Here is a 23790-nt window from a genome sequence, read left to right on the forward strand (position 1 = left end):
GCTGTCTTTTCCCTTCTGATACTAACCTAACACCATTTCTACTGGGCAGCTTTTCAGTTTTGGGGTCTCACCTGATTATGTTCCCCTGGAATACTTAGCATATGGTCTCAGTATAGTCCTAGAACAACCTTATTTTTGCTTCTTGAGAGGCAGCAAGCCATTCAAATGACCTAGGAAATCCCTTCATTTAGAAATTTCAGCTACTGCTGAATTATTCAAGAAAGCTCCTTTTCAGTATTTGCATATAAATACACAGGGTAAAGGAAAAAACCCTGTGTGATACTTTTGCCTGAGGAGCCCTCCTTCATGAAACTAACAATAAATTGTTCTTCTGTTACTCTGAAACTTTCTAATTAAGAAAGAAGATTTAGATAGTGATCTGTGAAATTTTGTGGTGTTCCCTCAGCAGTGAACCCCCTCAAAATTGTGCTTATCAGTCTACCCATTTTCTGTACAAAGTTGTCAGCAAGATACAATGAAACATCTAAGAAACTTAGAAGGATGCCAGATTATCAATTTCTGGTAAGTAGCAAAATTGTTTCTCAAAAATGTGTTGTCAGTTTTCCTGAAGTAATCCTGGATGAATTTTCAGAATGAAAGCTCAAGATAGTTAGGCAGGAACCAGAGGACAAACTTGGGGTAGGAGCTACATATATATTTCCTTCTCAGCTTTTCTTGAGGGAGGCTGCTCTTGTGTTCATACGCTGCTATGTGATGCACCAGAATCCCCTTGCTGATACTGTTCTACTTTCCATACACCAGCCTTCACTGCAGTAGGAAGGGGACTCCAGGTGCTCATCTCTCCACATGGGTCTCCTACAGGGTAGCAAGTAATTTATTTTCTCCTGTTATCTCCAAAAATATTTAACAAAACAGCATTACAGCTCCTTTGACCAGAATGCCAGAAGACTGAGGTGGAAACACTCAGGTTCAAATGCCTGTAAATCACTTGTGTCTGGGCAAAAATTTGGAACAGATTGGCTCATGCTTTAGAGAATGTAATTAGCAGGCAATAGAGACTGTTGTCTTACACATGGGATTTCTCATTCTTTGCATAAAGAGGTTATATTTTCACTGAGATATAGAGAAAAAATTGTTCCCTAGGCTTGTGGCTAAGCATTCACCTACAAGGCAGGTTATCAGCTTTGCAGAACAGCTTTATTACCTACTGATTTATGGCGTACACACGGGCATTGGGAACAGCATGGGCACAGTTACGTCTGGTGTTCAGAGGGTTCCTGTCCTCTGCTTGGAGGTTAATCCAAAACTATTTGGAGGATGGGATTTAGCTCAAGAGTTCTGAAAGGTGATGAGGAAAGGAGAACATGATGAGCTGCTGAATTTCTGGCTGTTTCTCTCTTACTAGTACCCAAATGTGTTTGCATAGGCAAAGAGGGGAATTGATTGAGAGAAGGCTGGGTCATAATGATGTGGAAAACTGAAAGTCACGTAGCTGCTAGTCTTCTTTTATCACTATTGAATATAGTCACTGATGGACTGGAAAGCAAGTGGTTCTCTCTGAGAATCCTCTTAGGCTCCTTGCTCACCTTAGACTTTAGAAGTTTTGCTTGGAGTATGGATACAATATTTAAAAGTAAAGTGTTGTGGTTTGGGTTTTTTTATTTGGAGGTGAGTTTTCTTCAGGGCAACCTTATGATGTTCAGAATTCTACTTATATTTCTTGTTCCCCACCCCGCATATAATTTTTACATAGAAGAAGTTAACATTTTGTTGTCAGCGGAATGTGCGAAATAGTATTTTCTTTATCCATGTCACATGAACACTGATACTTTATTATAGTCAAATAAGATCACATGGTTTTACATAATTTTGAAGAAAAGAATAAAGAATCTGTTACAATAGGAAGACTGTGCTGGGTTTTCACCTTGCTTTTCTAAACAGTGTCAGTTTTGTCTTGCAAATGTTTAACATGAAGCAATGTTCTTCAGCAAGATGCTAAACTCTAGTGCTTATTATAACAGCCTTGGGATTACAGGGGTCCCATCTGTGGTTACTGGTATATTGCCAACTACGCACAGCTAGTGTCATCTAATGCTTGTGCACTTGTGAGCAGAGTCACTTGTGGCTGTTGAAAAGATCGAAGTAGAAGATGCCTTTTGAGAAGCTTTAGAGGTAAATGTTGCTGGAATGAAGCAGCAGTTTCTTTTGCTGGAGAAGACAAGGAGCATGTATGTATTGACACTTTAAGATAAAGAGTAGACACAGATGCACAACCATCATTAATAACCTCTAGTCTTTATGAATCAGATTTCTGTTCTGAACCTTGTTTATGAGACAGAGTGTGAAGTAAGAAAACAAACTCTATCCCAGCTGAAACCAGGACAAGCAACATCAAGAAATATGTTGTTCTTCACAGGGTTATGCTAGCCAGAAATACGAATCCTTTCTGCTCTTCTAGGCTTGAGTATTTTTGAGGATTCCTTAATGTAAAATGAGAGGGTCCAACTCAGAAGCATTGGGATGATTCATTTGAGGGTTTTATTGCCATAAATTCCTGTGTCCATCTTCACTTAAAAAAAAATTTTAACCTTTAGTGTTTTAAAACCAGTAAACTAATTCTGTGTTTGAGAGGTTTTGTTAAAGTACGTCATAGTCTCTCTACAGTTAGTATTATTCAGATGAGGTTTTTAAATCTGAAGCTTGTTACAAGGTTTCTTGAACTGTAAGAGGACTCAAATGTGTGGTCCACCTCCAATTATAGTAAGTCAAAAGAGTAAGTTTATGCATTTGTTTTCATCCATAATTTTAAAAAGCAAGTGGCAGAAATAAGTGTGTGAAAGTTGAGATGCAAATTTTGTTAATCAAACTGCACTTTGAACAATTATGTGTTTCTTTTAAAAGTCAGCCCATTTGAATTGTAAAGGTCAGTATGTTAAAGATGTAAATGCAATCAGCAGTGTATTCAAATTATCACAGTTTCAGCTCTGTTGGCACTCATGGTAAATGATTATACCAGATTAGGTCTATAAATTTATCTTACATTAATCCACAATAATAGGGCAATGTTAAATAAAAATACAAAGTGGAAAGAATTTAAAGTATTAAGTAAATTCAAGTTTAGTTACACAGCTTCTTTGTGTCATTTGCCTTATCTTCTTCTTTTACCATCTAAATGTTTGTTACCATCTTCTGGAACTAAGAACTGGGCAAACAAAGCACCTCCGAATACAATTTCCATTAGAGTGAAATTCAGTGCAGTTTAGTACTGACTAGAGCCATGGTTTATGGGAAAATAACTCTTTGTTCCTTCAAGCATTCCTACAACCTCAGCCTCCGAGAGGAGTCCCCACACCCTTCTATCTTTCACCTTTCTGTGCATAGTGCTAGCAAGTGATGCAAATCTTCTCTTTGCTCAGCTATAATAGGCACAGAGGAAAAAATAAGAATTAATCCAGTATGGATCCAAATATGTTTTTCCACAAGTATAATGAAAGATAACATAGTCATTACTTTTCTTCCCTCTGCTCTTCTGCCCTGAAATATGTGGTACTTGATTTCTTTCAGATATATGCATACAGAACTCATACACAAACTGTGCTTCTCAGAGAAAGAAAAGAAATTGTAAATATCCATGCTGATGCAATAGAGTGACAACATATTCTATGGTTTGTAAACTCGAAAAACTTGAAGGAGAATGCAGATAATCTTATAATGCTCACCAGTGAAAGCCTTTTATTGCAGAGTCTAACTCTGTTACACACTAATTTTTGTGAGAAAACAGCTAGTGCTGAGAACCTGATAGGCCACTGACTTTTAAAATTGCCCTGCTAATCTGATCCAGTTCCTATGTTTCCAGTATCTGAATCAGTGTTGAGAAGTGAATTTCACTTTTTTTTTTTTTTTTTAAAGCCTCGTGACCGAGGATTTTGAAGTATCAGTAAATAAACTTTCCTGATGTATCACCATGAATTATTAGGACAATGGAAATGCAGTGCTCTTTCCTTAGAATGATAGAATCATAGAACAGTTAGGGTTGGAAAGGACCTTAACATCATCCTTTTCCCCTTAAGCCAATTTGGTTATTTAAAGTTGTTTAAATACTGAATGTGTTCCCCCTGCCATGGGCAGGGAAACCTCACACTAAACCATGTCACCCAAGGCTCCGTCCAACCCTGTCTTGAACACTGCCAGGGATGGAGCATTCACAACTTCCCCGGGCAACTGATTCCAGTGCCTCACCAGCCTTACAGTAAAGAACTTCATCATTATATCCAATGTAAACTTCCCTTGTTTAAGTTTTAACCTGTTAGCCCTTGTCCTATCGCTACAGTCCCTAATGAAGAGTCCCTCCCCAGCATCCCTATAGGCCCCCTTCAGGTACTGGAAGGCTGCTATGAGGTCTCCACGCAGCCTTCTCTTCTCCAGGCTGAACAGCCCCAACTTCCTCAGCCTGTCTTCATACGAGAGGTGCTCCAGTCCCCTGATCATCCCTGTTGGCCCCCCTCTGGACTTGTTCCAGCAGTCCCATGTCCTTTTTATGTTGAGGACACCAGAACTGCACACAATACTCCATGTCTCACGAGAGCAGAGTAGAGGGGCAGGATCACTTCCTTTGACCTGCTGGTCACGCTTCCTTACTAATTTACTAACAATCTTGCCTTAAATTTAGAAATGTCTAATTTCTAGAGTAATGTTCATTAAGTTTTCCTACTGTGAGCTGCCTGCATAAAATTCTCCATATTCTCAAGACTGGGTGGTGGTGAAGTGCTGAAGGTCACCTAGTCAACCAAGGCACTCCCTCGAGGTTGCTCCTGGATGACCTGCTGCTGCCTTTCAGCAGACAAACCCCTCTCTCTTAGTATCAGTAACCCAGGAGAGGTTCCTGTGTACCTGTGTTTCTTCACCATCTGTAAATACTCTGACGTCTACAAGCGAAAAAAAGCATAGATTTTAGTTACTAAACCAATATATTAGCAGTAAAAGAGGCGTTTTTGTTGGGTTTTTTTCAAGGTTGAAACTGTCTCCTTCCAAAATAAGAAATCATCAAGTTTCTCAGTGGTCTCATAGTTTGTGATTCAGATTAATAAAATATATTTTCTTGCAACTTGTATCTTCTTCAGCTAGATACATTCTTGAATTTTTAAAAAGATAGAGCATTTTGAATTTTGATTTCTTTTGCAGAATGGCTATCAGATCTTTTTGTTGTCAGATCAAGGCTTACATGGCTCATTGCATCTATGCACAGCAAAAAATGGATCTGTAATTCCCATGAAATTTTCTGTAGTTCAACATCAACACTATTCTGAAATGCACTTTGTAAAGACTTGTTTGAAATAAGGCTTTTTCTCTTGAAAGCTAATCTTAGCATTGCCCTGCCCTTTATGACTTGACTTGGAAATTAGCATTGCAGAGTCCAGAGAGCACACTTCCTCAAAAATATTTTCTTAAGATGCTATGACAGCTTCAGCAACTGCTATTTTTGGACCATTTCATTTAAAATTAATCACTTGTCGAGTTTTCAGCAAGTACGCTTTACAAAGAATGCACTTTTGTTATGAATGTAGACATATTTTTGCCTCTTTAAAAAAGTTGAAATAGTTTTGGACTTCAGTAAGGTCTTCTGAATTTTATTGCCTTTATCCATGTAGATGCTAGCAGTTAAGAAATAACAGTGTTGGCTCTTTGCCTTTTTTTGAATGTTTTCTGCTTGTGCTGGCTTAAATTAATTATTACAGATTATCACTTTGCCTTGTCCAGTTTTATTTGCTATAGAAATTAACAGGACATTTGAGGGTTGTTTTGGGATTTCAAAATTCAGTTGGCAACTTCATTATTTTGCACCTTCGAGATTTAATGGCCGGCTTGCCTTTTAGCTGTGTTCACAGAATCACAGAATCCCAAGGGTTGGAAGGGACCTCAAAAGATCATCTAGTCCAACCCCCCTGCAAGAGCAGGGTAACCTACAGTACATCACACAGGAACTTGTCCAGGCGGGCCTTGAATATCTCCAGTGTAGGAGACTCCACAACCCCCCTGGGCAACCTGTTCCAGTGCTCTGTCACTCTTACAGTAAAGAAGTTCTTCCTGATGTTAACGTGGAACTTCCTATGCTCCAGTTTACACCCATTGCCCCTTGTCCTATCACTGGATATCACTGAAAAAAGCCTAGCTCCATCATCCTGACACCTACCCTTTACATATTTGTAAACATTGATGAGGTCACCCCTCAGTCTCCTCTTCTCCAAGCTAAAGAGACCCAGCTCCCTCAGCCTCTCCTCATAAGGGAGATGTTCCACTCCCTTAATCATCTTTGTGGCTCTGCGCTGGACTCCTTCAAGCAATTCCCTGTCCTTCTTGAACAGAGGGGCCCAGAACTGGACGCAATATTCCAGATGCGGCCTCACCAAGGCTGAGTAGAGGGGGAGGAGAACCTCTCTTGACCTACTAACCACTCCCTTTCTAATGCACCCTAAGATGCCATTTGCCTTCTTGGCCACAAGAGCACATTGCTGGCTCATGGTCATCCTCCTATCCACCAGGACCCCCAGGTCCCTTTCCCCTTCACTACTTTCCAGCAGGTCAACCCCCAACCTGTACTGGGGTTGTTCTTCCCCAGATGCAAGACTCTACACTTGCCCTTGTTAAATTTCATCAAGTTTCTCCCCGCCCAACTCTCCAGCCTGTCCAGGTCTCGCTGAATGGCAGCACAGTCCTCTGGTGTGTCAGCCACTCCTCCCAGTTTTGTGTCATCAGCAAACTTGCTGAGGGTGCACTCAGTTCCCTCATCCAGGTCATTGATGAAAATATTAAACAGCACCGGTCCCAGCACCGACCCCTGAGGGACTCCACTAGTCACAGACCTCCAGCTAGATTCTGCACCATTGACCACAACTCTCTGCCTTCTTCCTTTCAACCAGTTCTCGATCCACCTCACTACTTGATCGTCAAGCCCACACTTCCTTAGCTTATCTATGAGGATGCTGTGGGAGACAGTATCAAATGCCTTACTGAAATCAAGAAAAACTACATCTACCGCTCTACCATCATCCCTCCACCTAGTCACTTCCTCATAGAAGGCTATAAGGTTGGTCATACATGACTTCCCCCTCATAAAACCATGTTGGCTGTTCTTAATGACCCCCTCATCCGTGATATGCCTAGTGATGGAGTCAAGAATAAGTTGTTCCATCATCTTTCCAGGGATGGAGGTAAGGCTGACCGGTCTATAATTACCCGGGTCCTCCTTCTTGCCCTTCTTATAGATTGGTGTGACCTTTGCCATCCGCCAATCCTCAGGCACCTCGCCCGTTTCCCACGACTTACCAAAGATGATGGAAAGTGGCCTAGCAATGACCTCCGCCAGCTCCCTCAGCACCCGTGGGTGCATTCCATCCGGACCCATCGATTTACAGATGTCCAGTTTGCATAGCTGATCCCTAACCCAATCCTCATCTACCAAAGCAAACTCCTCCTTTGTCCTGACTCCTTCTGGGGCTATAGAAATCCGGGGCCCTCGGGGAGAGTCTGCAGGAGTAAAGACAGAGGCAAAGAAGGCATTTAGCACCTCTGCCTTCTTTATATCCTCTGTCTCCAGGGTACCCACTTCGTTCAGCAGTGGGCCTATATTGCCTCTTGTTTTAGTTTTATTTGCTATGTGTTTGAAGAAGCCCTTTCTATTGTCTTTAACCCGACTAGCAAGATTGAGTTCCAAGGAGGCCTTAGCTGTCCTAATTGCCTCCCTACATCCTCTAACAACTGTCCGATATTCCTCCCAAGCGGCCACCCCCTCTCCTTCCATAATCCATAGATTCTCCTTTTCCACTTGAGTTTGCCCAGCAGCTCCTTGTTTAACCACGCCGGTCTCCTAGATCCCTTACTTGACTTCCTACTCATTGGGACGCTCCGATCCTGAGCTTGGAAGAAGCGGTCCTTGAATGCTAACCAACTATCTTGAGCCCCTTTACCGCCTAGTACACTTTCCCATGAGACTTCCCTTAGCAGTTGACTGAAGAGGCCAAAGTTGGCCCTTCGGAAATCCAGAACTGTGGCTTTGCTAGGTATTCTATTCCTCCCACACAGGATCCTAAACTCCACCATCTCATGGTCACTGCAGCCAAGGCTGCCATTGACCGTCACCACTTCGACCAAACCCTCCTTGTTGGCGAGTACTAAATCTAGCAGTGCTGCTCCCCTAGTTGGTACGTCCACCATTTGCATTAAGAAATTATCATCAATGCACTCGAGGAACCTCCTAGACTGTGAATGACTGGCTGTGTGAGTCTTCCAGCAAATATCGGGGTAGTTAAAGTCCCCCACGACGACTAAGGCATGTAGTCGCGAGGCTACTTCCAGTTGCCTGTAGAAAGCCTCATCAACTCCTTCGTCCTGATCAGGAGGTCTGTAATAGACCCCCACAACTGTATCACCCGTGCCAGTCAGCCCCTTGATTCGTACCCACAGACATTCCACTTGCTCCTCATCCGACCCCGGACAGAACTCAATACATTCTAGTTGCTCTCTCACGTAAAGAGCAACTCCACCACCTCGCTTTGCTGACCTATCTTTCCTAAAAAGGACATAGCCATCCATGACCACATTCCAGTCATGTGAACTGTCCCACCATGTCTCTGTAATCGCCACTAGATCATAACCTTTAGCCCGCACACAGACTTCTAACTCCTCCTGTTTATTCCCCATGCTGCGTGCATTGGTGTACAGGCATTTCAGGGAGCCAGTCCTAGTACCCTTTTTCCCCTGCGGGACAGGGTCTAAAAAGCTATCCTTTCCCACAAGTGAAACAAGAGATTGATAGTCCTCCTTAGCCCGCCATCCTTCAATCCCTAGCATGTTCCTCTTGGGCTTGTCCCCAACAGGCCCAGTTAAATCCCCTCCCCCCTTCATAACTAGTTTAAAGCCCTGTCAATAAGCCCTGCTAACTCCTGCCCCAAAACCCTTTTTTTTCTCTGGGACTGGTGTATCCCGCCTGTCACCAGCAAACCAGGTGTCCCATACAGCAGCCCGTGACTGAAAAACCCAAACCCCTGCCTTTGGCACCAGTCACGTAGCCATACATTAACCTGCAGAGTCTTCTTATATATCCCTTCACCCTCGCTTGTAACAGGTATGGAGGCAAACACCACTTGCGCTCCAGACCCTTTAACCAGCCGTCCCCGGGCCCTGTAGTCTCTCTTCATTGCCCTTATGTTCCTCGTAATAATTTCGTCACTGCCAACCTGAAAAACCAGCAGTGGGTAGTAGTCAGACGGCTGCACCAGTTCAGAGAGCTTCTTTTTAACATCTCTAATCCGAGCCCCAGGCAGGCAGCAGACCTCCCTGTGGGGTGGATCCGGTCGACAAATGGGCCCTTCTGTTCCCCTCAGAAGGGAGTCACCCACCACAATTACTCTTCTTTTCTTCTTGGTTGGGGAAGTTCTGAGGTATGTGGGTGAGTGACTAGCCCTGGGTGACTCACTAGATATCCTGGAAGTGAAGCAGGGAGACTTGGAGAACTTAGCTTGAGAATCTACTTTGAAAGTGTTATTATTGGAGCTTTGTTATTCCACATTACCTCTGACTGGCACATAAAACAGTACAGAAAACTGAGTATCTTTCTGACACAATGAATATTTTCTATTTTGGGTTGCTGAAGTTTTCCTTTTTAAGGTGAGTCCAATATCAAGGTAGTAGCTTCCATAAAATTTATGTTGTCCGAATAGCTTGTCTTTTTGATGATAGACTCTTGGTGATAGGTTCAGGTTTGAATGTTAATGATGTTTTATCCTGTAAACATTAGGTTTTGTTTACAAATAATCAAGTAGGTAAGATTTTTTTATTCTAATTCTTGGATCATAATACCTGTAGATGTTAATATGATGTATGAAAAATGACATGAATTTACTGGTCACCAGATTTTCAAAGCTGGGACTCAAAGGAAATACTGTTTTCCTGTAAAGTGTTCACATCCTTTACTACCTTGTTCTTTTCATGAGATAAGAAATAATAGTAATGGTTTTGCTTTTAGAAACACATTTGCATAAGTAATAAACCTTGGGAGAGAGCACAGGAATAATCAAATGAAATTGTTTTGTTGATTCGATGTCAAAAGTAGCAGTTAAAAAAAAAAAAAAAACAAACAACAAACAACACATCAAGCAGCAAGCTATACAAGATAATACCTTTGTTATTCTTTTTAGGAATAGAGTTGGCCACAAGGTCTCTCAAAGGAATATGAACTGATAGGTTTCTCACTTGTGATATGACAAATTACTTGCAACTTTGTTTTACTTGAATAGCCTTCACACTAGAAGAAGAGTGTTCATGTTAATATTTATTCATCTGGGCTTTTGTCATTGAATTCATGCAGCTGAAATCACTGGAGTGTTCAAATGTGATAGGTGGCTTAAACTGCTGTTCAGGCTGTTGGGCACCAGGGGAATGGCTTCAGTGTAAAATGTGAATAGAGCAGTAACAATCTTTCAAAATCAGATAGGTGGCTTAAACTGCTGTTCAGGCTGTTGGGTACCAGGGGAATGGCTTCAGTGTAAAATGTGAATAGAGCAGTAACGATCTTTCAAAATCAGATGATGCAATTGTCAAGAAATACCATTTCCCCCTAGTATTTATAATAAACTGGAAGACGGGGTAGCATATGGAGGTAAAATTTCTGATATGTAGATAATGTATTCAAATGTGATGCCAGGAGTTGAGGACTAAAGAAAAGCAGGTAAAGAGGAAAGAAGTATTTGAAGGTGAGATAAAAAGAACAGAAAATTTCTTTCCATAATGCGTCCAAGAGAGTTGAAGGAAGCCAAAGTTGAGAATCAGTATTCAAAAATGTCATGTTGCTTTTCTAATTACATTTTGTCCCTGACCTTTGAGAATTTAGGAAAATATTAAGGCTAGCTAACTTCTCAGCTGACAAAAAATATAGCTAGACTTGGAACTGTGTTGTTGAACTCTATGAAGTTTCATCTTACACCATGGTAAAATTCTTCCTTCAGTGTCAGGCTCATAAAGTTGATATTATAAATAAAGTACAGAAATTATATTTATAAAAATGCATACAAATATAAAATCTTGATGTAGTAATATCTGTCTGAAGCATTTTTTAGGCATTCAAGAGCATGCAAAGGAAAATTGCCTCATTTAAGGAATATGTCTGTGTAAATACTGTGAGAAATGGTGCCACTGGAGTTCAACATCTATCAAAAATTTAGACATGTTATGTAGTAATTAAAGCCTCTCCTCTGGACACAGAGAGTGTTCTCTCTGATATGTATTCAATTTAGTAATGCATATATGTAAAAATTTCTGATATAATAAATGAGGCTTTGTAAAATACATTATAAAGCTACTCACTGTGTAAATTATATTCCTTAAAATTCAAAAAGTAAGAAGAAATAATTTTTCTTGTCTGAAATACTTTTTAAAAATATCATATTTTTTGCCTTAAGAAGTTCAAGGAAAACTGGGCACTATGGGAATGTCATGGTCCAAAACCAGGGGCGTACAGAAAGAAATCTCAGTCTAGGGAGTGACAGGCAAAATACCCTCCGCATTTTAATGCCATGTATTCATGAGAATAATGTTAAGTCCATTCCTGAGATTTAATTGTTTTAATTTGTTTTAGATTTGTGTAAATTGTGTAGACTTTTACTATAATTTTAAATTTCAGGTTTGTAAAAGAATTGTGTTGCTATGCCTGCTGAGAAATGAATGAGTAACTTAAATATTGGTTCTGTAAGGAAGTATAATGTGACGTCTCTCTATTACATTGCTTGTCTGAACTGGAGGCCTGATGGTGACAACCATTATGAAACATGGAGAATTTGCCCATAAAACCTCCTCAGTGTTTCATTATATTTTCCCCTTAAGCCAATTTGGTTATTTAAAGTTGTTTAAATACTGAATGTGTTTGTCTTTTTGTTAGTATAGCTGCTTTATGATTTATTTTACAATTCGTGTTCACACTGTAGGTTTCAGTCTGAAAAACAAGACTGACTTCAGTTTGTGACTTGGCACATAGAGTGCAAAGTGTATCACAATTGCATGGCCAAGAGGAGTAGAAGGAATTAGGAAGTGAGGTTGGAAGGATACTCAATGTGAAAGACAGCAGGGATTCTGGTATTGAAGGTGTTAAGTGGTGAGCAACGTGGAACCTTAAAATAAGGAAGGAATTTAGAAAGAAATGGATAGGCAGTACATGAAGGGATACAGAAGGAGACCAGAGTGGTAAGGAAAGAGCTGTAGCACCAGATGTCAAGAGCTTAGCCACAAAGCAAAGTTCGAAACATTGGTAGCACATCCAACACCACAGGTACTGAGAGCAGTAATGACCATACACTTCTTCAGTATGATTTCTCACTAGTAAGTGAGCCTTCTTGATGTAATATTTGTAAAGACTGCCTATGCTCAGTTAACCACTTTTGGTTACAAACAAACAAGCAAGCAAACAAACAAACAAACATAACGGTCTGTTTTTTTCTAGACAAACTGAGCAAAAAATGTCGATCTCTCTTACACGGTAGAACAATATTAGTTGTCACAGGGAACTGAAGAACAAAAAGAGGGAAAAAACATACTAATCTAAAAATGCTGTTGTTTTATTCCTAGGTTCAGACATTGTTCAATGGTTAACGAAGAACTTATCCATAGAAGACCCAGGTAATTTCACTTTTTTTTTTTTTCATGTCTGAAAATTCTGGTTTGTCTTTTCAAATGATTGGACCTGACTTTGTCTGCTGTTACAATGGGAATGGCCAGGCAGCATTTGACCGCTATAATTTCAATAGCAAAACAGACAGTGTCTAACCTTAGAAACCTTTGCTAAGAATCTGAGGATTTTTGTCAGCCATTTTATTGGAGCAGGTACCAGGAAACAAGATGATGGCCAAGAATGAAAATGATGGCTGCTTTCATTAGCACAAGATGAGTTTAAAGTTCTACTCCATGAGGAATTTGCTCAGTGTCATGCTACATAGTTCATTAAACATGGCCTGTTTTCTTAACAGAATTTTTCAATATATAAAAAAATAAATAGAATTAATAAAAAAAGCTTTTGTACTGTTACTGAGAGCTGCATTTCTGTTCTTAAGTTTGAACATTTTTATAGCATCTTAAATGGAAAGTGAACTGTAAATAAAATCAGTGCAGTGAGGCAGAACAGTTCCTTGCTCAACCAGCTGGGTTGGAAAGTGGAGGTAAAGCTTCAGTTACAAGCTCTGCCGCAGGTTACTTGTGTAGCCAGCATCAAATGTAGTTTGGTGTGTACCTGATATTTATTTCCTTGATTTACAGGAATCGTTACATGATCTGAAATTTTCTGAAGGAATGATTTCTAGTAGAAAATGCTGAATGCCAGAAAAAAAAAAATTCTGTGGAAGTTCCTATTATCTTTTGGTTAGAGGAAAAAAAATCTTCCATTTTTAAAGCATGATTAAAAATACATATTTTTCCTCTCTCCATGTCAGTCTTTGGGGAATGGAATTTATGTTTTACTTTGTTGTTTGCTTTTATTTCAAAAAATTTTGGGTTTTTTTTTTTCTTTCATATTAGAAATTAAAGGATGATCATTGTGTATTTCCAGCAAAAAGTAAAATTGCTGTATTTAAAAGTGTGACTTGGATAATGAGACACTATTATAAATTCATAATTCAATGTTTGGAGGTAGCCAGCTCATGACATATCAATATGGTACATGAAAGCGATCACTAACAGCCTCCAATTTTATGTAACTTTATACAGAGTGTCATATGCTTGCTTCCTGAAGATAAAATGGAGGTTGGAGGAGACCTATGTGTGATATTATATTTCTCAGTTGTCAGCTAATAAACACTCACTTATCTGTATTTATCAGATTTGGAAAGATTGTTGTACTATATTTATTTGGTATGGAAGTTTAACCTTCATTTGTAAAACCAGAACTGCAATACTGTGTGAGGTTTTCATTCAGATTATCTGGTTGTTGCAAAATTTGGAATAGAAGAAACCTTAAACTAAACGGAAAAAATGGTTCCCTGTGTTGATATCCAATTAAAATTAAGCAAACACATAAAATACTAACATATTGTCGTGGTTTAAACCCAACCACAAACCTCGTTCACTCACTCCCCCCGTTCTTGCCCTCCCCCTGCTCCTGGAGGGACGGAGAGGAGAATAGAAAAGAATGCAACTCCCATGGGTTGAGATAAGAGCAGTTTAGTAACTAAGGTATAACACAAATCACTACTGCTACCACCAATAATAATAATAATGCTAAAGGAAAATAACAAGAGGAAAGAGTACAACACCTCAACACCAGCCAACCGATAACTTGCCCCACTCCCCCCAGCAGAGCACCGACCAATACCTCCTCCAACCCTGCAGTCCCTAGCCCTTCCGCGGTAACTCCCCGTTACATCCTGGGCATGACATGCTGTGGTATGGAATACCTCTTTGGCTAGCTTGGGTCAGGTGTCCTGTCTCTGCTTCCTCCCGGCCTCCCCTCCTCCCTGGCAGAGCATGAGGCTCAGAAAGTCCTTGGCCAGACCAAACATTCGAGCAGCAACTGAAAACATCGGCGTTATCAGCACTGTTCCCAGGCCAAAAGATCAAAGCACAGCACTGTACTAGCTCCTAAGAAGGAGAAAAATGACTGCTGCTGCTGAACCCAGGACACATATGTAGCCAGAACACCACAGTAATTTAGAGTTTTATTATCTCAGATTGAATTGGGTGGAAAAAATTAGCTGCAATGACAAAAACATCTTATGCATGTTAGTCCTAGTCCAAAGTCAGCTGTCTGGAGCTGGCTGAATGCAAATCTTCAGAAAGCCACTCAGGCTAAACGCTGCCTTTGGGGAATGCTTAGAATTACCAGATAGCAGTAAACCTGACAAATGGTGGGTAAGAACTATTCACATGACAAAACCTCTGAAAAGCCTCTGTTTTGTAAAATCTTTTAAGTGTGTGACTTTTTGTTCCAGTTCTAGAAAAGACAATCTAGATTTTCCTGTGGAGAAGCCCTAAATTTTTGTGAACTGTTGTCACTTTAATTTGAATATCCAGTATCTCCTCTCTCCTTTTCACCAGGAGTTATCAGGGTTTTACTATGACTCTGTTTTAAAACTCCCCCGGTAGGGTCCCGTTACAAAGCTTCCATGAAGCTATACAATTTTGTGATGCAGAAATAAATAATACCTGTGTTTGCACTGACAGCTATCCTGTCCATCTAATTCTCATATCAGCAGCATACCTGTAAAAGCAACATAAAGTAGACCTTGGTTCACATATTTTAAGAATACGTTCTACTCTGTCCTGAAAAATTTAAGGTCTATTTGCATTCCTCATCTACCATTGCTGTGAACTACTTGTGCAAGCAAGGCACGCAAATTGTGATTTAAGGAGACAGTTAGATTCACAGAATCATAAAACAGCCCAGGTTAGAAGGGACCTCAGAAGATCATCTAGTCCATCCTTTAATGGGAAAGAGAGCCTACTTGGGATTAACTAGCACCCTGTCCAGTTGCATCTTGAAAACCTCCAGTGATGGGGACTCCACCACGTCCCTGGGGAGGTTGTTCCAGTGATTGATGTTTTTCACTGTAAAAAATGTCTTTCTTATACTAAGATGAAACCTTTACCCATGAAACTTGTACCCATTGCCCTTTGTCCTCTCCAGCGTGGCTCCTTTTGAAGAGAGCTTCCGTCCTCTTTTGTAGCTGCCCTTTAAGCACTGGAAAACTCTGTTGAGAACCCCCCTGAGCCTTCTGTTCTCCAGGGTGAAAACACCTAACTGATTCAGTCAACTAATTTTTCAGTAAAACAAAGAACTAGTAAGAAGCAAATGGCACTACCGTACATTAAAACAAAGTCACATTTTGTGGTGCAATTTTTTCACTGTTTCACGTAGGGAATATAACTCCAATACCATTTTGGCGGGAATGAAGAGGGCTGCTTTATGGATAGTGCGATAACAAAAGGCAGGATAAGGTCAGGCAGCGTTTGCTCTCACTGTATTAATAAGTGTAAAGCTATTATCTGGAATCAGCAATTTCAACTTTAAAATAGTTACAAGTTTAATTGCCAATCAAAAAACCCAAATAAAACCAGACCACCACCACCACCACCCAAAAAAAAGCCCCACAAAGCAAACCCCCCAAAAAACAACAAGAAAAAAAAAAAAACCCATGCACATTTTTCACAAATGGAAAATGATTTTCTGTGGAAGATTTGAAAGATTTTGCCTTGCTGCAATATATCTCCATCAAGAAAATAAAATGGAGATGATGGGTGGAGTCAGCAAAATTGTACCAGATTTGGAGTTATTTCAGTGCAGAAGAGTAGAGCTTGTGCCCAGAATAGCTGTGTGCAATGTACAGTTGCTGTTACATTGTTTGCTTTTCAATATGTACTTAAAAAATGTTCATGTTTCAGCCTACAACTCATCTGTAAAATTTTAAGGAACAGAAATTATCTAAGTTATTTTTAATGTGGAAGTTTAATTCAGTCATAAAAAATAAGCCTGACCTCAACCCGAAAAGAAGCAATTAACTGAGCTTATAAGAATTGTAAGGGCTTGTGGTTTGGCACCTAGATATGGGCTTGTCAAATTGACCATTACAGGGTAAATGCTGACTCTTCACTGATGGTGCCAATTACTCTTAATGGGGAAAATCTACTCTTGTTTTTCTACAGTGTGTTTTTCTTTTTTAAAGTGATAATTAGTGCCCTGAGATGTACCAGACTGACCACACTAGAGATTGAAGTACTTTTAATCCTCAGGGGAAAAAACTGAACAAAAAGGGTAAATGAGCTGATTTAGAAGTGTCAGCTGAAATTGCCAAGAGACTAACTCTGTACTTGGTTCTTGCACTGTTTTTTTTAATGCACTTTGGGCAGACACTTGATTTCTCTATTCCCAAGCATTGCAACTTGCTCATAGTAAATCATGCTGTTATCTCTTTAAAGGGAAAAAACCTGGCATTTTTCAAGTATTTTTCATAGTGAAGTATGTGTTACTCACAAGCTTTCATGTCATCCCTAAGTCAGCCTGTGAAGAATTTCTGCCTTGGTGTCTTAGAGCCCTTAAGAGTTGATAACATGTTTAGTCATCATCCCCTTGTTCCTTTGCAGTACCTTTAGTCCTCAGTGTTGCTTATTTAATTTACTTGTATCTACAAAGCCAGCTGTATTTGGCTGAAGGCACTTCATTATTGAATGGTTACTGTATCCACAGTACTGCAACCAGCTCCAAAATGCACAGCCCTTGCATTCAGATTGCCTTGGTGCAGCTCATTTTGGCAGTCTGTTGAAGGACTTTGCTACTGCTCTTGGACATCAGCAATTACACTAATGTCAAATATATCAAATCAAACTTTGCAAGTTATAGAACAAGACTGTACCGTGAAATAGACACCCTCCTGTGATTTTTCAGCTTTTACCATTAATAGTCTTTTCACTTAACTGATGCAGCTAATTTGTAAACAGATGCTCACCAGCAGCCATGCAAACTGTGATCACTGATGCAGTGCAATAAAAAGGGAGGTCTCAGGAGCACATCATCTGTATTTCTTCCACTTTTCCCTCCTTTGCTTTGTAGTAAAATCTCTCTTCAGCAGCTGCTGCATTAATAATGACCTTGAATAATACACAGTGCTTGCTCTAAAGAGTTAGAGGAAAAAATATTAGGGTTTTTATTTGAGTTTATGAAAGCGTACTTGAAAAATTGGTCAGCTTACAGTTTTTTCTGCTCCTTTCCCCATGCGTATGCAGTAAGGTAGCAGCAAAAAGCAGGAGCCAGACACTGTTCTAAATGATTGCTATATGAGCAGCGCCAGACAGCTGCAAGTGAAGGGGGGAGGTTCTTCCAGAATTTGCTAACAGAGAAAAGAGCCTCTTATGGAAAGGAAGACAGAAGGGAATGGAAAGGTCATGCTTATGTTTGCAGTCTTTGCATTAATCAGAATCTGTGGAAATAGAGCAAGAGTAAAATGCATCCCACTTATCACCTCAACTAAAAGTAATTTACGCTGACTGTCCACATACGTTAACCCTCATACTAGGAATCTGGGAGCACCAAGACACTCACTTTTTTCATTTAACAGAAACTCAGGCACATTTCGTTTGACAAGACAAACCTCATGAACCTTTGTTGAGTAGTGTATAATAGAATAACTTTCTAACTTTCTTCTGCTAGGTGAATTTGGTTTGAGCTTGTCAGGTCCTGTAGCATTTAAATGGAATAATGACTAATTTTGGATGAACAGAAAGTAAAACTCAAATCCTGCTTGGGAATAGAAAATGTCAAAATTTACAGGCACTGTTTTAGTAACAGTAGTATTAATGTTGTGATACTGAAGCAAAATTAAAATGTATTGGTCAGTTTTCCTTTAGTTATGTGTAGCATGGGCGGTACTTACCTGTGAGTGGCAATTGATGGGCTTCTAGCCGCTGCTGTGGTTTAAGGACTGCAAGCTAAATGTTCATGTGCAGAGGTTATTGTTCTGTGCCCAAAGCCTTTAGACAGATTTTGGAACTGGTGAACAGAGGTGTATTGCCTGTGGTTAAATTGAGATGGGTAAATCAGACTTGATAAATTTCATGGTTTTCCACTGAAGTTTTTTCCATTTCCTTGTAATTTGTAACCCTGTGTAGACTGCGTATGTTAAGGGTGTCTCCCAAGATCACGGAGAGCAGCAGGACCAGGCTGGAGTAAGTTTTCACACTACATGTACGCCAGTACTGTCAGAGCAGGCTTATTCCCACATAGTCACTCTGGAAGGTGATTAACATGTTGGCCAGCTTATTTTCTCACTTGCAGATAGGTGATAGGCTATATCAGTGCTCATTTCCAATTCCTGTCAAGAAGCAGTCATTTCTTCAGATATGTTTGGTAGTTTGGCAGCTGGTTAAAAATGAAAGGTTTTTTACACTTGCAGGAAAGAAATTGAGTTTGTGAATGGTAGAGGTGCAAAGAGATCATGGTATCATTGACAGATCACTTCCTTTACGTAGACAGATAGGTCAAACTATCACGTTTCATCATACTGTGCACGTCTAAATAGAATTCTTCCTCCCTGGTTGCCTTAAGATGGCATTATTTTACAATATACTATATAAAATAATGTTTTTTCATCCTGGTAATTAATATACACTGTTTACAGATAGAAGGATTTATAATAATACAGCATTGTAAACTCTGAAAATCCCTTTAGAAACCACTTAATAAACAGTGAAATATATTAACATTTTTATCAATATACAATAGGTTATATTAGCCAGGTACAAAACAGGGCTAGTCTTACATACCTAATCCTATTAATCATTAGATTAATTTTATAAACTTTTGAATTATCTATAATGTATTAATGAATTGTATCTGTTTAATTTATAAATGTGATCTTGGAGGAGTGGGATAAGACCACAGTTATGGAATTTGTTATCTTCTAGCATAATTTGCTATATAATGGTAAGAATAAAATTATATTACTGCTATTGGTGCAACAAAATATAAATGTTCTGTAATATTGTTTCTGTGACCAACCTGTTTCCTATTGTCAATAGGATACTAATTCAAAATATACCTCTTTTGATTCTAATTAGGCTTTGAAGAACCTGGTCTAGTGGAAAGTATCCTTGACCTTGGCAGGGGGTTGGAACTAGATGATATTTAAGGCCCCTTCCAAGCCAAAGCACTCTATGATTCTATGATTCAACTATAACTTGTGTCGTACGCATTTCCCATAAATAATTACTTTTGATGAGAAAAACACCTTCAGTTGAGTTTTTAAATGTCATTTTTCTTAATACTAAGCCTGATTCAGCCTGATACAGCTAAGGCCTCCTTGGAACTCAATCTTGCTAGTCAGGTTAAAGACAATAGAAAGGGCTTCTTCACATACATAGCAAATAAAACTAACACAAGAGGCAATATAGGCCCACTGCTGAACGAAGTGGGTGCCCTGGAGACAGAGGATATAAAGAAGGCAGAGGTGCTGAATGCCTTCTTTGCCTCTGTCTTTACTCCTGCAGACTCTCCCCGAGGGCCCCGGATTTCTATAGCCCCAGAAGAAGTCAGGACAAAGGAGGAGTTTGCTTTGGTAGATGAGGATTGGGTCAGGGATCAGCTATGCAATCTGGACATCTGTAAATCGATGGGTCCGGATGGAATGCACCCACGGGTGCTGAGGGAGCTGGTGGAGGTCATTGCTAGGCCACTTTCCATCATCTTTGGTAAGTCGTGGGAAACCGGAGAGGTGCCTGAGGATTGGCGGATGGCAAAGGTCACACCAATCTATAAGAAGGGCAAGAAGGAGGACCCGGGTAATTATAGACCGGTCAGCCTTACCTCCATCCCTGGAAAGGTGATGGAACAACTTATTCTTGACTCCATCTCTAGGCATATCAAGGATGAGGGGGTCATTAAGAACAGCCAACATGGTTTTATGAGGGGGAAGTCATGTATGACCAACCTTATAGCCTTCTATGAGGAAGTGACTAGGTGGAGGGATGATGGTAGAGCGGTAGATGTAGTTTTTCTTGATTTCAGTAAGGCATTTGATACTGTCTCCCACAGCATCCTCATAGATAAGCTAAGGAAGTGTGGGCTTGACGATCAAGTAGTGAGGTGGATCGAGAACTGGTTGAAAGGAAGAAGGCAGAGAGTTGTGGTCAATGGCGCAGAATCTAGCTGGAGGTCTGTGACTAGTGGAGTCCCTCAGGGGTCAGTGCTGGGACCGGTGCTGTTTAATATTTTCATCAATGACCTGGATGAGGGAACTGAGTGCACCATCAGCAAGTTCGCTGATGACACAAAACTGGGAGGAGTGGCTGACACACCAGAAGGCTGTGCTGCCATTCAGCGAGACCTGGACAGGCTGGAGAGTTGGGCGGGGAGAAACTTGATGAAATTTAACAAGGGCAAGTGTAGAGTCTTGCATCTGGGGAAGAACAACCCCATGTACCAGTACAGGTTGGGGGGTGACCTGCTGGAAAGTAGCGAAGGGGAAAGGGACCTGGGGGTCCTGGTGGATAGGAGGATGACCATGAGCCAGCAGTGTGCTCTTGCGGCCAAGAAGGCAAATGGCATCTTGGGGTGCATTAGAAAGGGAGTGGTTAGTAGGTCAAGAGAGGTTCTCCTCCCCCTCTACTCAGCCTTGGTGAGGCCGCATCTGGAATATTGCGTCCAGTTCTGGGCCCCTCTGTTCAAGAAGGACAGGGAATTGCTTGAAGGAGTCCAGCGCAGAGCCACAAAGATGATTAAGGGAGTGGAACATCTCCCTTATGAGGAGAGGCTGAGGGAGCTGGGTCTCTTTAGCTTGGAGAAGAGGAGACTGAGGGGTGACCTCATCAATGTTTACAAATATGTAAAGGGTAGGTGTCAGGATGATGGAGCTAGGCTTTTTTCAGCGATATCCAGTGATAGGACAAGGGGCAATGGGTGTAAACTGGAGCATAAGAAGTTCCACGTTAACATCAGGAAGAACTTCTTTACTGTAAGAGTGACAGAGCACTGGAACAGGTTGCCCAGGGGGGTTGTGGAGTCTCCTACACTGGAGATATTCAAGGCCCGCCTGGACAAGTTCCTGTGTGATGTACTGTAGGTTACCCTGCTCTTGCAGGGGGGTTGGACTAGATGATCTTTTTAGGTCCCTTCCAACCCTTGGGATTCTGTGATTCTGTGATTCTGTGATTCCATGGTCACGTCCACAAAGCTCTTTATTTTTAATGAGGAATAATTTGTGCTTTTAATATTAAAGTCTCCAAATTCTACTCAGAATTATTTTCTGTGGTAAGTGTAATACCTTCACATATCATCCACTCCTCCTCCACCTTTAATCATTAAAGGTGAAATTCCAACCCTGCAGAAGGCTGGAGGTTTTCTCATTATTAGCTCCAAAAGAAACACGATTTAACTAGATGACTTTTAAAAAAGGAGTATGTGTAACATGGCCTTTATGCTATATTGCAAGGTAAAATCCAAAAGCTAGTTTATAAAAAGTGTCTGATACTCAGTTAGATTTCAAAAATTGGAACAAAGCAGCAATCAGCATTTTCTTTAGAATTCAGTGGGCTGTATGGGCTTTATTTCACTGAGGTCTTTCAGAATCTTACTGAGTGAAGAGGAAGAAAGAAGTACCGAATAGAATACGAAACAATGATTAGGAAAATAAGTCTGAAGAAGCCTATTCAGATAAAAAGTTCATGTTAAAACTATTACCAGATCCAGATAATAGAAGCTGAAAATTGGTAAGCATTAATGTCAAGTAATTTCATTGGAAAGAAGTTCAGATGCTCTGTTGCACCAATTAAAGGAAAGTATTTCCTCCTTTCTGTCACAGAACAAATTAGGCTATGAGAAATCTAAATTAAACAACTGAAATCTTTACCCATGAAGTTACCTCAAAGTACAGAGCTTCATCATAGGAGCTATATATAAGATGAGATATTCAAAACTAATATTGGCTTCTGCCAAATGTGTTCTAAGGTCTCGAAAGCGTTGTAACCAGTTTTTAGAATAAAGTCCTAAATTGGGCAACTTTTGTTCCTTAATTTTCATTGAAAATTCTCCACTTTGTTCTTCTAAGGAGCTGGTGCTCCTAACTAGGTACCTTCTTCCAGGTGTTGCACCAGTCTCTTTTCCTTGATGCCATCACTCAGCATATGGAGCCAGTATCTCAGCATAAGGCAAATGCATGTAGAGCCAATATTAACTTTCACGTGATGCACCAGGTTTTCAAAATAACTGGCTTCAGACACCAAATACTGCTGATTCAAAGATATTATCCATTCCCCATCTTCTCTGCTTGCATTGTAATTGTGCACGCTAGCAGCTGTCACTGCTTATTCAACATGCTCAGAGACTATTATGTTGCCGTCTTTGTTAATAACAAGAGAACATACATTTTTGACTCAGCTAAGGGCAAAAGTACAAATGAAGACCAATAGAAAAGGTGAGCCCTTTTAGGAAGAGCTCTGATAACTTTTAGAAATAAAGCTCATAAATTAATTGCTTAGATTAAATTATAATAACATTCCTAATAAAAGATTTTATCCCATTTTTACTATAGTTACATTTTTTGTGATTTTCTTACTGTTTGTCAGCCTCCTTCTGAACCTTTGGGATCGTACCAAGTTTTGGACGTTTAAGAGGAAGAGCATTTACTAATTCTCAATTCATGATGGCTTAATTAATTAAAAGCACCTAAATAATTGTCTAGAGACTTCGTTAGCTTTCTGCTTCCTTGTTTCCTAGAGAACTGTGTTATATAGTAATGGAAAGTGCAAGTAGGTGGAAGTGAGATTTTAAATCTGGACAACTTAATTGAATAAAAGTAGTTGAAATCCTATTTCATCTTGCCAACAGCTGTTGCACCTATTTTTAGTCAAGTAAACAAAAATGTTTTGGTATTTACATGTTGTATGTAGCATTTGATGACTGGAAGGTTAAAGTAAGGCCTTCTCTTGATTTTCTTGCTACTTGTCCTTAAGAGGGTTTTCAGTTTTCCCATAGCAAACATAGAGAAATACTGCTATCCACACAGGAGCATAGTGACAGTTAATTTAACTGCTGAGTGGTCTAGTTTACTACATAGAATACCTCTGGTTCTCATTTTCTTATGGCCACTGATTGAATCTAATTCACATGTTCTTCTCCATTCAGATGTTCTTCCTCTTATGGGTTCAAACATAAACTGGGGAACTTTAGAGTGGATATAAGGAAGAAGTTCTTTACTGTGAGGGTGGTGAGGCACTGGAATCGGTTGCTCAAGGAAGTTGTAAATGCTCCACCCCTGGCAGTGTTCAAGGCTGGGTTGGACAGAGCCTTGGGCAGCATGATTTAGTGTGAGG

General features: G+C 40.1%; 1 protein-coding gene across 8 annotated transcripts in view; it reads left to right on the forward strand.

Moving 5' to 3' along the window:
• RGS7 (regulator of G protein signaling 7) overlaps positions 1–23790 on the forward strand; it is a 285204-nt gene that overhangs the window by 163664 nt on the left and 97750 nt on the right. For all 8 annotated transcript variants that reach the window (XM_065680183.1, XM_065680181.1, XM_065680185.1 and 5 more), the window contains exon 4: positions 12574–12624. In XM_065680183.1, coding sequence (XP_065536255.1) covers positions 12574–12624 — 51 coding nt within the window. The remainder of the gene's footprint in view (positions 1–12573; positions 12625–23790) is intronic.

This window comes from Lathamus discolor, chromosome 5 (assembly GCF_037157495.1).
Source record: "Lathamus discolor isolate bLatDis1 chromosome 5, bLatDis1.hap1, whole genome shotgun sequence".
NCBI lineage: Eukaryota > Metazoa > Chordata > Aves > Psittaciformes > Psittacidae > Lathamus > Lathamus discolor.